The 13,765-nt window shown below is 41.7% G+C and overlaps 1 protein-coding gene across 2 annotated transcripts in view; it reads right to left on the bottom strand.

Annotated features, from left to right (window-relative positions):
- The window catches only part of NOX4 (NADPH oxidase 4), a 139,048-nt gene extending 127,382 nt beyond the window's left edge, over positions 1-11,666 (bottom strand). Inside the window, exon 1 of one of the 2 annotated variants that reach the window (XM_060686199.2) lies at positions 11,257-11,666. In XM_060686199.2, the coding sequence (XP_060542182.2) occupies positions 11,257-11,313 (57 nt within the window). In that variant the 5' untranslated portion in view covers positions 11,314-11,666. The remainder of the gene's footprint in view (positions 1-11,256) is intronic. The other variant, XM_060686200.2, reaches the window with a different exon arrangement.
- Between the last annotated feature and the right edge of the window lie 2,099 nt (positions 11,667-13,765).

The following is a 13,765-nucleotide window of genomic DNA, read 5'->3' on the forward strand; positions in this document are numbered from 1 at the left end:
CTGAACTACTCAAAATTTCCGCTACCAGTTCTCCAGAACCTGTCAGAACCTGCTGGATTTCACCCCTGATCCACATGCATGTTCTTTAAGAGTGTTTTCAGGAGTTTTGTTTAATCTGACATCTTTGGTAAGCATTTCTACCCAAAACGGTTTTAATTTGAAACACTGTAATGCAAGCACTTGGTCGTCTTAACTGAATTGTATCCGTGTTCTGGAATTGTTCAAAGAAAACAATGGAAATTTGGGATACACGTTTTGTAAATAAACTAAGCCTGTTTTGTAGGGGAAATCATGACCTCCTGGGCTTTTTTTTTTTTTAGTACATTACAATCGATTGGATTCCCAATATGCTAGATCATAACTCAAGAGTTTACAAACCATAAGGCTTGGCTCGGAATGCTAACCCAAACCACATTAAATCACCAGATGACTTTAGGATGAGATAGGCATCGAGTTTAGGATTCCATCTACCCCAATCTTCCAAAAAAAACCAAAAAGTCCACTATACACCCAAAACATCTAGGGGGAAATCCCAGGTTAGTCATGTCTAATCTGCAGCCTTTAGTCTGGATTGATGACATCATTTTCCAATATTTTAAGGAGAGGATTTTTCTGCAGTTGCTAATGCCATAAAAACAGAATAACAGAGTTGGAAGCAGGGTGGATTTGATTTAAATTGAGTTGATTTAAGTCACAATTTAAATCATGATTTAAATCACTAGGAAAAAGGCTTGATTTAAATCAACTCGATTTAAATCATATTTTTTAAAGAGCAACTGTCATCTCTGCTACTCCTTTGACCCACTGTTGACTCACCGATAGTCCCAGTGTTGCAGAATATACAGCCTCCTGCTACATAACTAAGCTCCATTTCATGCTGAATAAACTAAATTATTTATGTATTTTAAATAGAAAACTCTCTTTATGATAGATTTTTACTCCCAAAGTTTTTTATTAAAATAAATTTGATAAAAATCAAAAAAATCCGATTTAAATAAAAAAAATCCAATTTAAATAAAAAAAATCTGATTTTTTTGATTTAAAAAAAATCATTGATTTTTATCCATCCTGGTTGGAAGGACTTTGGGAGTCTTCTAGTCCAACCCCCTGATCAAGCATTAGACAAAAAAAAAAGTGCTTTGCCAACTGGATTATGCTCTTCTAATTCCCTGAAACTAATAAAGTCTTCCACAAGAAAAGATCTCTTCCTTTTTAAAGTAGTTTCTCTTCTCTCTTTAATTAACCAGACTTGCCTCCAGAAGTTATGGATGCTCCATCACTGGAGGGTTTTAAGAAGACTGGACAGCCATTTGTCGGGGATGGTTATAAGGTCTCCTGTTTGAGCAGGGGGTTGGACTAGAAGACCTCCAAGGTCCCTTCCAACTCTGTTATTCTGTATTGTCTCTTGACCTGTCACCCCTTTTTGGAGATTTCATCTCCACTTGGTACCTCTTCCTTGACTAGCAGGAGCCTGGATAGCTCAGCAGACTAATGCATTGTAATTTAATTCCAGCTGTCTGCAATTAGTAAATTCAAATCTCGCCAGGCTCAAGGTTGACTCAGCCTTCCATCCTTTCTAAGGTAGGTAAATTGAGGACCCAGTTTGTGGGGGCAATAAGCTGACTTTGTAAAATATACAAAAGTATGAAGGCTGTTGTTTAATGCACTGTAAGCCGCCCCGAGTCTTCAAAGAAGGGCGGCATATAAATCAAATAAAAAAAAAAAAAGAGCAAATGAAAAGAGAGGTGAAGGGAACATTCTCCATGACTGCTCCTTGTATCTACAGTAGTGGCTAAACATGTGGAAACCTTTTGAGAAAAGTGTATTTTCTAAAACTAGCTAATAACACCACTTTTTTTTTTTTTTTTTGGAGTAGTACCATAAAATTATATATGAATGGAAAGATAATTTAATCAAGAATGTAATGCAATAACTTTTATGAAGGATTTGCTATTCGAATAGCAGTTACAGTATAAAGAAGAAAAGTGAAACACGTAGAAAAAAACAAGATATACAAAAATTACCACCATAGAAAAAATGAGATATAAAAAATTATCACCATGTCAGTTAGTGCTTAGTTGGGTAACCTTTAGCATGAATTACGGCCTTACAACATCTTCCCATGGAGTGAACCAAGTCTTTTAGTTCTGCAGCTGTTATCATGTGAAACCAAGATTGAAGGATTGCTTCTATTAACTGGGTTTGATTGTTGGGTCACTTTTGACTAACAAGTTTCTTTAGTCGGCTCCATAGATTTTCCATTGGGTGAAGGTCTGGGCTATTCCCAGGCCATTCCAGCAGTGGAATAGGATTATCTTGAAACTCCCCCCCAAAAAAACAAGTGGTATTATTAGCCATCAAACCTCAAAAATACACTTTTCCCAATTATGGCCACTACTGTAGTTCTCAAAGGCCTATTTTTAATTAAACGAGTCTCTGAGTTCAAGAGGATAATTTTCTGTTTCTTTCTCTCTCAACATGTAGTTTAGATAAAACTGAAGCTTCCTTGCCCTCTGTATTTCTTAATACATCTACTATTTTATGTCAAATATAAAGGGATGTTTTCCAGTACTGATAGAGGATAAGCTAAGTCCATACTCTGCATTCAATGCAGATATATTATGATTTTTTTAATAAATCCTACTGCTACTTAATGTTTAAGTGATTAGCAGGAATGCTGTACTGAACCCAATCTTTCACATTGAATGAATACACACACAAATACATATACATACATATATGCATATGTGTATATATATATATATAGGCATGTATATACATACACAATATATACACAGTATATACATATCCATGAATTAATTTTAAAAATTAAAATATAAAATAGGTTTTATACATAGTTGGAAAACAGAAATCAAATTAAGAAATAAGAATATAAAGTGAAATTTGATATTAACATACTGGATATAAATGTAAATAATGATCCTGCTAACAAATGAGTTTATTATGAATATTTAAAAATAAAGAATAAAGAGAAGGAGCGGGAGGATAAAAGCTAAGAATAAAGACAAAAGTCGATGCAGAAAGATTGTATATATCTGTTGTATTTTAACATCTGATGTGTGTGTGTTTTGGGGGATTTTTTTTTTGTCTCTTCTATTGTGTTTTTGGTTTTAAAATGTAAAATACTCAATAAAAATTAATTTTTTTAAAAAAAAGAATTAATTTTAAAAATTACTTATTTTTTCATAAGTTCATAATTACCTATTATAATGTATATGGTACATAATAATATATATTCCAATAATATAATTAAGACTTTTAAACAAGAAAATGAAAGCTAATACAAACTAATATAAAAGAGAAAAAGAAATTTTAAAAAAGCAAAAATCCCAACAAAGTTGAAGAAAAATAGAAAGGATATATATAGAGGCTTCTGATATTCTTCACAGCAGTTAAAAGTGAAAACAGATTTTAACCCCTCTCTCTAAAGTTACATCATATTCCCCCCCCCTTACCTTATCTAATCATCAAAGCCATAAATCAAAAGGTTTTTTTTAAAAAAAAATACATTAAAAATCCCTATGAAGTTTTCAGTCACCAGTAAATGCGGATGTCTTTTTTTTTCCCAGGCAAAGAAGATAATTATCCATTTCTGCAAAACCTGTCAACTTCACCAACCATTCCTCGGCAGTAATTAATGTCAAAACTTTCTCTTTTCTACTGTGGCCTTTGAATCAATTCTCACAGCTTGCTCAACTAAGCTAGAAGGGAGTATGTGTCGCTTGTGGCTTGCAAAGCTGGGAAGACCAGCTGTTAGCTTAATACATCCGTAAATCAGGTTACCTGATTTAGCCATAATAGGAGTATGGGGGAGTCCTTTTCTTTTCTCAGCTCAGCACACCATATTACAGCCACACCGCTGACTGCGTTAAGACTAGCTTACCACACAGAGTTGTTGTGTGGGTGTATTATGGAGACCCCTTGTAAATTGCCCTGGGCTCTGGCAGAAAAAGGATATAAATTTAGCAAATAAAGGAGGACTTTATTCATTTATTCTTCTCTGCCACTCCTTTTTTTTAAATAAGTTTTTACTTTTTTAAAATATAAACATTCCATCTTCCTTTAAACAGTGTGTCATCTGGGTACAAATATCTCTTTGCAACAATCATTAAAATTTACAACAACATTGGAGTAAATATTTGGGACATAGTATCGACTTGGACAATTGGCAAACTCTATGGGAATCATAGATTCTATCATGTCTAGGGGAGACATGATAGCAGTCTTCCAAAATCTCAGGGGCTGCCACAAAGAAGAGGGAGTCAAGCTATTCTCCAAAGCACCTGAAGGCAGGACAAGAAGCAATGGATGGAAACTAATTAAGGAGAGAAGCAACTTAGAACTAAGGAGAAACTTTCTGACAGTTAGAACAATTAATCAGCGGAACGACTTGCTTTCAGAAGTTGTAAATGCTCCAACACTGGAAGTTTTGAAGAAGAAATTGGAGAACCATTTGTCTGAAATGGTGTAGGGTTTCCTGCCTAAGCAAGAGGTTGGACTAGAAGACCTCCAAGGTCCCTTCCAACTCTGCTAGTCTATTCTATCTATCTAAGTTGTTAAGTGAATAATTCAGGCATTGAAGCGACTCCGGCTTCCTCCATGGGCTTTGAGTGTTGGAAGGCAGCTGGGAAGGTTACAAATAGTGATGAAATGACCCCGGGGACATTGCAACCGACATAAGTACATGCCAGTTGCCAAGCGACTGAATTTTGATCACATGACCACAGGGGTGCTGCAACGGTCGTGTGAAAAAGCAGTCATAAGTCTCTTTTTTTCCCAGTGCTGTTGTAAACTTTGAATGGTCACTAAATACATGGTTGTAAGTCAAGGACTGCCTGTATTTCTAGTTTCTGGCAAAAAAACAACCCTTGTGCTTAACGACTCTGGCTGTCAACCCCGGTCTCCCGCGTGACAGGCCGTGATTTTATAGTGGTAAGTATCCCCGCCTGTCACACAAGTTGCTACTTGGACACTGACATTTGCTTAGCAACTGCTGTGTTCACTTAACAACCATCACAAAAAAAGTCATAAAATCTGATTTGTCATGTGATGATCTGCTTAGCGACTGGCGCAACTTACAATCAGAGTTCTGGGTTCAATGATCAAAGAGCCTTGATAGTACAGTGGTTTAGTGCACCCTGTTATTAACACAGCTGCCTGCAATTTCTGCTGGTTTGAATCTCTCCAAGGCTCAAGGTTGACTCAGCCTTCCATCCTTTCTAAGGTAGGTTAAATGAGGACCCAGTTTGTGGGGGCAATAAGCTGACTTTGTATAAAATATACAAAAGAATGAAGGCTATTGCTTAACGCATTATAAGCCGCCCTGAGTCTCCGGAGAAGGGCGGCATATAAATCAAATTATTAAAAAAAAAAAAATGATAGTCTTAAATTCTGGATTACCTGTTCTCTGTTCAATGCAAAATATCGGGCTAGCCATTCTCACAGCCAAGCAAACCTCCCTGCTTTGACTTAACGCAGTGCACCCCAAATTCTTGTTGCTGCTAACGCCCTGCATCCCATTGCTGGATACAGATTTCAATTCTCCCCAAAATTTAGCAGCTCAGCAGATCTGAGAGCAGAGATTATGTAGTGTCACCAAGGAAGGTTGAGAGAATGGGGAGGTGCCTGGAACCTTTGTAATTGCCAATGTATTTGTATTTTTCTCATTGATGTATTTATTGTTTGATGCTTAACCATAGCAACTGTTTCCTAGTTGGAGGTGAGCAAATTGTAGACCACAGATCAAAGGTTTACATTTCTTTGACTTGTCCAAGGTCAATTGTTTAAATTAGTGTGGCACTCTGCACTGATGAATTAATAGAATAGAATAGAATAGAATAGAATAGAATAGAATAGAATAGAATAGAATAGAATAGAATAGAATAGAATAGAATAGAATACTGTGTTTTCCCGAAAATAAGGCCTCCCCCCAAAATAGGACCTCCCCTGAAAATAAGCCTCCCCAGAAAATAAGTCCTCTCAAAAAATATTTAAACGCATGCGCAACCAGTCCCCGCCATTTCCTCTGGTTAGGGTTAGGGAGACAGAGCTGGAAATCGGGTAAGATGGCAAGAGGATCCCCGTCTTGCTCCACACGCACCAAAATAATAAGACCTCCCTGAAAATAAGGCCAAGCGCTTATTTCGGGGTTCAAAATAAGTCAGGATCTTATTTTCAGGGAAACACAGTAGAACAAATTACAGAATAGAATAGAATAGAATAGAATAGAATAGAATAGAATAGAATAGAATAGAATAGAATAGAATAGAATAGAATAGAATAGAATAGAATAGAATAGAATAGAATAGATTGGAATACATTAAAATGACATTTCCTTGCATATAGCTCTCAAAGGGTCACCACCTCCAATATACACTACATAAATATAACAAAATAGATAAATAAATACAGAATTACGCATATATCCACATATATTATATGACACAGAGAACAGTCTAGTTCATACCTCTACATGGTGAGAATTCCCAACATTGTATATATTGTAAATAATGCATAAGGTTACTGTTACTAAATGCCAGAAATATAACAGTCCAGCAGAAAAGGGGTGCTGTTTATTTCTTCATAGCCACTTAGTATTCATCCTTGTTTTTGCAGGCCAAATAACATGTGCCTACCATAAAAAGAACTAATGCTGGTTAAATACTACTGCATGATGAACAAATTCCTTTGCTGATCTATTATTTTAATTCGATGGTACATATAAACATCCTGTCCTTCACTGGTTCAGCTCAACCTCTTTGGCTCCATACCCATGAATATTCAGCTTATATAAAATCTTTATTAAGGAAAAAAGGAGTAAAAAGTGCAAGGAAAAAGGAAGGAAGGAAGGAAGGAAGGAAGGAAGGAAGGAAGGAAGGAAGGAAGGAAGGAAGGAAGGAAGGAACAAAGGAAGGAAGGAGAAAGGCAGAAGTGAGGGGGAGAGAGAGAAAGGAAGGAAAGAAGGAAGGAAGGAAAGAGGATAAGGAAAGAAGTAGGAAGGAAGGTGAAAGGCAGAAGTGAGGGGGAGAGAAAGAAGATGGAAGAAAAGAAGGAAATAAGATAAGGAAGGGAGGGAGGGAGGAGAAAGGTGGAAGGAAGGAGGGAGGGAAGGGAAGGAAGGAAGGAAGAAGTGAAGGGAAGGGAGGGAGAAAGGAAGGAAGGAAAGAAAATAAGGAAGGAAATAAGGAGAAAGGTGGAAGGGGGGATGGAGGAAGGAAGGAGAAAAGCAGAAGTGAGGGGGAGGGAGAAAAAGGAAGGAAAGAAAGAAGAAAAGAAGGAAGAAAGGAAGGAGGAAGGAAGGAAGGAAGGAAGGAAGAAGGGAAGGGAAGGGAGGGAGAAAGGAAGGAAGGAAAGGAAATAAGGAAGGAAATAAGGAGAAAGGTGGAAGGGAGGGATGGAGGAAGGAAGGAGAAAAGCAGAAGTGAGGGGGAGGGACAAAAAGGAAGGAAAGAAGGAAGGAAGGAAGGAAGGAAAGGAAGGAAGGAAGGTGAAAGGCAGAAGTGAGGGGGAGAGAGAAAGAAGGAAAGAAGGAAATAAGATAAAGAAGGAAGGAGAAAGGTGGAAGGGAGGGATGGAGGAAAAGGAGAAAAGCAGAAGTGAGGGGGAGGGACAAAAAGGAAGGAAAGAAAGAAGGAAGGAAGGAAGGTGAAAGGCAGAAGTGAGGGGGGGAGAGAAAGAAGGAAATAAGATAAAGAAGAAAGGAAGGAGAAAGGTGGAAGGAAGGAGAGAGGGGAGGGGAAGGGAAGGAAGGAAGGAAAGAAGGAAGGCCAAAATTTCTCTTGCTAAGCAAGAGAGATAAGGGAGTTTTGCCCCATTTTACAATTCTTTGTCACAGCTGTTCTATTAGCGACTCAGTTGTTAAATGAATTTGGCTTCCGTATTGACGTTGCTTGTTAGAAGGTTGCAAAAGGTTATCATATGACCCCGGATCGCTGAAACCCTCATAAATACAGGTCGGTTGCCAAAGCCTCCGAATTTTGATCACGTGATCATAGGGATGCTGCAAAGGCCTTAAGTGTAGAAAACCGGCATCAGTGCCAGTTTAACTTCAAACCATCACTAAGCAAATGGTTGTAAATTGAAAACTACCTGCAACGATTCTTCACCCTCTCCAAAGTTACATTTATTTCATACCCCTGATTATACAGGATGCCATTCTTAGGGACCAAGCTCTACTGAAGTCTATGAAGGATCTTCTTCATGGACCACTAACTAACTATGACATGAAGATGACTTGCTGGGGCATTTTTAAAGGCATATAGGAACTTCATCACTGGGGGCTTTCAAGAAGACAAATGGACAGCCATTTGTCAGAAATGGTGTAGAGCAGTGATGGCTAACCTTTTTGCTGTCATGTGCCAAAAGTGGGGGGAGTCCGGGGGGGGTGTCGCACATGGGCGTGCCCACACCCATAATTCAATGCTCCCCTGAGCTCCATCCCCCACACATGTGCATGCAACACCCCACCCCCTCGCACTCCCCTTTTGGCATACGATGGCAAAAAGGTTACCGGTGGACCTGGTAGGCCTGTTTTTCGCCCTCCCCAGGCTCCAAAGGCTTTCTTGGAGTCTAGGGAAGGCAAAAACAGCCTTTCCCACCCCACTGGAGGCCTTCTGGAGGCCAGAAACGGCCCATTTCCCGACTTTCAGTGGGTCCGGAAGGCCCGTTTTTCACCCTCCCCAGGCTCCAGAGGCTTTCTTGGAGCCTGGGGAGGACAAAAACAGCCTTCCCCACCCCACTGGAGGCCTTCTGGAGGCCAGAAACGGCCCGTTTCCTGACTTCCAGTGGGTCCGGAAGGCCCGTTTTTCACCCTCCCCAGGCTCCAGAGGCTTTCTTGGAGCCTGGGGAGGGCGAAAATGCCCTTCCCCACCCCCCATCCTCCAAGGCCCTCCAGAGGCCAGAAACGGCCCGTTTCCTGACTTCCGATGGGCCTGACATGCCTGAAAATCAGCTGGTCGGTCCACAGATGCGCGCTGGAGCTGAGCTAGGGCAATCCTCGCGTGCCCACAGATATGGCTCTGTGTGCCACCTGTGGCACGCATGCCATAGGTTCGCCGTCACGGGTATAGAGTCTCCGGCTTGGGTGGGGGTGGGGGGTTGGACTATATGACCTACAAGGTCCCTTCCAACTCTGTTAATCTGTATTCATCTTATCCTCCGCCCATCATAGAGCGGCTTCATTTTGTCATTAGCTCAAAGTGGGTTTTCCTTCTTCCAAGAGAAATCTTGTTTTATGAATAATCTGCAACAACCATGTTGACAATGTTGGAAGGGGGGAGGGGGCTGGGATCTGCCCAGCTCCTATTGACTGATTGGCTGCTGCGAATTCCCCTCTCTAGTCAATGGCTGCCAGTGTGGTTTGAGCCAGGGGTGAAATCTGAACCTGTTTACTACCGGTTCTCTGGCCACACATGCGCACCATGTACCAAATGCACGCTGTGCGTTTTGTGCATGGTGCAAAGAATAGCAAGAAAATCCAGTTGCCTCTTGAAAAAGCACCTTTGGGACAACCATGACCTGGATTTTATTTTTATTTTATTTATTTATTTATTTATATTTGAATTTATATACCGCCCTTCTCCCCCTAGGGACTCAGGGCGGTGAACAGCCAAAATTAAAATACATACAATATAAAAGTTAAGATAGCTAAAATAAATTAAATCAATCGGCCCTCAATTTAAAACCCCAAAGCTATACAATTAAAAACTAACCCATAAAAAACCTAATTAGGCTAGGCCAGCTTGCTGAAATAAAAACGTCTTCAGGGCCTTACGGAAAGTGCGGAGATCCGGGATCAGCCGTATTCCGGGAGGTAGCTCGTTCCAGAGGGCGGGTGCTCCCACAGAGAAGGCTCTCCCCCTGGGGGCCGCCAGCCAACATTGCTTGACCGACGGCACCCTGAGGAGGCCCTCTCTGTGAGAGCGTATTGGCCGGTGGGAGGTTATCGGTAGCAGAAGGCGGTCTCGTAAATACCCTGGCCCTAAGCCATGGAGCGCTTTAAAGGTGAGAACCAACACCTTGAAGCACACCTGGAAGACCACTGGGAGCCAGTGCAGCTCGTGCAGGAGAGGTGTTATATGGGACCGCCATGTCGGTCCCGTAATCACCCACGCGGCTGCATTCTGCACCAGTTGGGGCCTCCGGGTGCTCCTCAAGGGGAGCCCCATGAAGAGAGCGTTACAGTAGTCCAGGCGGGAAGTGACGAGAGCGTGAGTGACTGTGAATAAGGAATCCTGATCCAGAAAAGGGTGCAACTGGCGTATCAGGCAAACCTGATAAACAGCCCCCCTGGCCACGGCTGTCATATGCTCTTCTAAAGACAGCCGTGTGTCCAGGAGGACGCCCAAGTTGCGAGCCCCTTCTGTGGGGGTCAATGACTCGCCCCCAATAGCCAGCGATGGCACCAGCTGGCTATATCAGGATGCCAGCATCCACAGCCACTCGGTCTTGGAAGGGTTGAGTCAAAGCCTGTTCCTCCCCATCCAGATGATTGAGAATCTCCATAGACAACTGGACTTTCTGGTTTTTCTTTGAAGACATTTCGCTTCTCATCCAAGAAGCTTCTTCAGCTCTGACTGGATAGTGAGGAATGGAGGAAGCACATCTCCTGAGCAGGCTGATGGGACAAGACGGTTCCTGAGCGTGTGCAGACGCTGGCTTGGCAAAGCGAGGGCACCGGATTTGATTTCCGAGGGCTCCTGACAACCACAGAAGTGGAAGTGGACTTTCCAGAAAAAGTTACCATCCTGTACTGGTTAAGTCCTCGACTTACACCAGTTCGTTTAGCGCCTCCTGCTTCTCATCCAAGACAGTTTCTTCAGCTCGGACTGGATGGTGGGGAATTCCCAAGAGTGGACTTCTTGGATGAGATGCCAAATGTCTTCCAAGATAAACCAGAAACGCCAGTTGCCTCTTGCAAAAGAAAAAAGAAAAAAAAAGGCATCTTTGGGGACAACCGGGACCTGGATGACTTGAGGATCTCCACAAACTTCCTCCGGATTCAACGCGCGTGGGCGAAAAGAGCAGCAAAAGCGCTTTTAAAACAATCTTTTTTTATTATTATTAAATAAAGTTTTCGTTCTTGCGCGCCCGGGGCGCGCGTCTCCAAGCACCCTCAATCGCCAGCGCGCTTGCAGAAAAACACAAAAACACACAAAAAAACACATACACACAAATCCCCTCCCCGCCCCCAATCCCACCCCTTGTTCAAGCCACTTGGGAAAGGCTGGTTCTTACCAGGAAAAGATGCTTGCTTCCCTCGTTGGCGAGCCAGCTCTTCCAAGAAGGAGCCATGGTGCCTGCACCGGCTCCGCTTCGCGTTTAAGGGGCAGCCCCCCACAACGGGCTCTTCCTTTGCAGCCCCCGACGGCCAAGCCTCCCCCCCCTTTCTCCCCTCCTTCCGGCCTCCCCCTCTTCCCTCGCCCCCTTCCTTCCCCTGTCCCGGGGTGGGTGGGGGGAGATCTGACCGCTTCCCACCCTTTCCACCTTCCTTTGCGCCTTGTGGACAACTTGCAGGGTGGCGCCGACCGGCTCCTTTGTCTGCGGCCGGGTGGGGAGAGAGGCAGCTCCTTCGAGCCATGCAGACACCGGCGCCTGCCAGCCTTCTCTTCGCTCCCTCCCTCTTCGTTCCTCTCCTGGGGTCGGGCACGGGGATGGGTGGGGGTCTCCAACAAGGGGAGGGAAGGGGAATCCCCCCACTCCCCGGACGTGCAAGCGCTGGCTCTTTTGTTTCTTGCCCGCCCGCGTGTCCTTGGCGAATCCCAGCCGGTCAGTCCGGAGCTTCTTTTGTTTGTCCGAATTAAATTCGTGTGGGATGAGCGTGGGTTGGATGCGATTGGGTCCCACGCGCGTAAACCACAAATATGTCCCTTGAGGTGTGTGTGTCTGTGTGTTATGCGCGTGTAAGAATGAACTTGCATCATCCACATGGTGCATTGACTTACTATTTACTCGTATTACTTGTATTACCTTAGATTATGACATCATCCCCAAAATATTTTAAGAGCTGCTCCCGAGGCATAAAAGATCAAACCAGGTAACCATATCCCACCGCTGAACTATTCTTCTAGTCTTCCAATATTTAGAAAATAGAATGGAATGGAATGGAATGGAATGGAATGGAGTAGAGTAGAGTAGAGTAGAGTAGAGTAGAGTAGAGTAGAGTAGAGTAGAGTAGAGTAGAGTAGAATAGAATAGAATAGAATAGAATAGAATAGAATAGAATAGTTCTCGGAGAGTGGACGGCATAGAAATATGAAGAAGAAGAAGGAGGAGGAGAAGGAGAAGGAGTAGTAGTTGTTCCTAACGGTTCCTAGGTCCTTGGTTAGGACTCAAGCTGCTGAGCTATTAATCAGCCTCAAAGACTATGAATCTCATTAAAGATTAACAAATAATAATAATAATAATAATAATAATAATAATAAATGGAATAGAATAGAAAATAGAATAGAATAGAATAGAATAGAATAGAATAGAATAGAATAGAATAGAATAGAATAGAATAGAATAGAATAGAATAGAATAACAGAGTTGGAAGGGACCTTGGAGGTCTTCTAGTCCAACCCCCTGCTCAGGCAGGAAACCCTATACCATTTCAGACAAATGGTTGTCCAATCAGTTCTTAAAAACTTCCAGTGCTGGAGAATTTACAACTTCTGCAGGCAAGTTGTTCCACTGATTAATTGTTCTAACTGTCAGGAAATTTCTCCTTCGTTCTAGGTTGCTTCTCTCCTTGATTAGTTTCCACCCATTGCTTCTTGTCCTGTCCTCAGGTGCTTTGGAGAATAACTTGACTCCCTCTTCTTTGTGGCAGCCGTTGATATATTGGAAGACTGCTATCATGTCTCCCCTAGTCCTTCTTTTCATCAGACTAGACATACCCAATTCCAGCAACCGTTCTTTATACCCCATTTTCCCAAAAATAAGACATCCCCTGATAATAAGCCCAATCGGGGCTTATGCACAAAAATAAGCCTCCCTCCGAAAATAAGCCTCCCCGCACGGCCCCATTGCGAACCGGTAGTAAAGGTAAGTAGAACCCACCCCTGCTACAGACCCCTCGCATCCTGGACATAAATTGTTTCAACTTCTACCCATAGAGCATTGCACACCAAAAGAACTAGACACAAGGACAGTTTTTTCCCAGATGCCATCACTGCTGAACAACTAATTCCCACAACACTGTCAAATAATTTACTAAGACTGTATTACTATTATTCTTCTCTTCCTTACTAGTATCTATCTCTTCCCACTTATTACTATAACCATGTTGCTTGTATCTTTCAATTATGTTATTTTTATTTGTTTCCTAGTATGATTTGATAGATTATTAGTAACCTTGACTATCACTAAGTGTTGCATCTTTTTATTCTTGATGAATGTATTTTATTCTCCTTATGTACACTGAGAGCCTATGCATTGAAGACAAATTCCTTGTGTGTCCAATCACACTTGGCCAATAAAGATTTCTATTCTATTCTATTCTATTCTATTCTATTCTATTCTATTCTATTCTATTCCATTCTATTCCATTTTTTTTATTTTGATAGTAGTATCAAAATAAAGCATTTTTAGTACTTTAGTAACCTTATTAGTAACCTTGACTATTATTAAGTGTTGTATCTCTTTATTCTTGATGAATGTATTTTATTCTCCTTATGTACACTGAGAGCCTATGCATTGAAGACAAATTCCTTGTGTGTCCAATCACACTTGGCCAATAAAGAATTCTATTCTATTCCATTCC

The sequence above is a fragment of the Pantherophis guttatus genome, chromosome 5, assembly GCF_059756535.1.
Source record: "Pantherophis guttatus breed Tessera chromosome 5, ASM5975653v1, whole genome shotgun sequence".
NCBI classification, from domain to species: Eukaryota; Metazoa; Chordata; class Lepidosauria; order Squamata; family Colubridae; genus Pantherophis; species Pantherophis guttatus.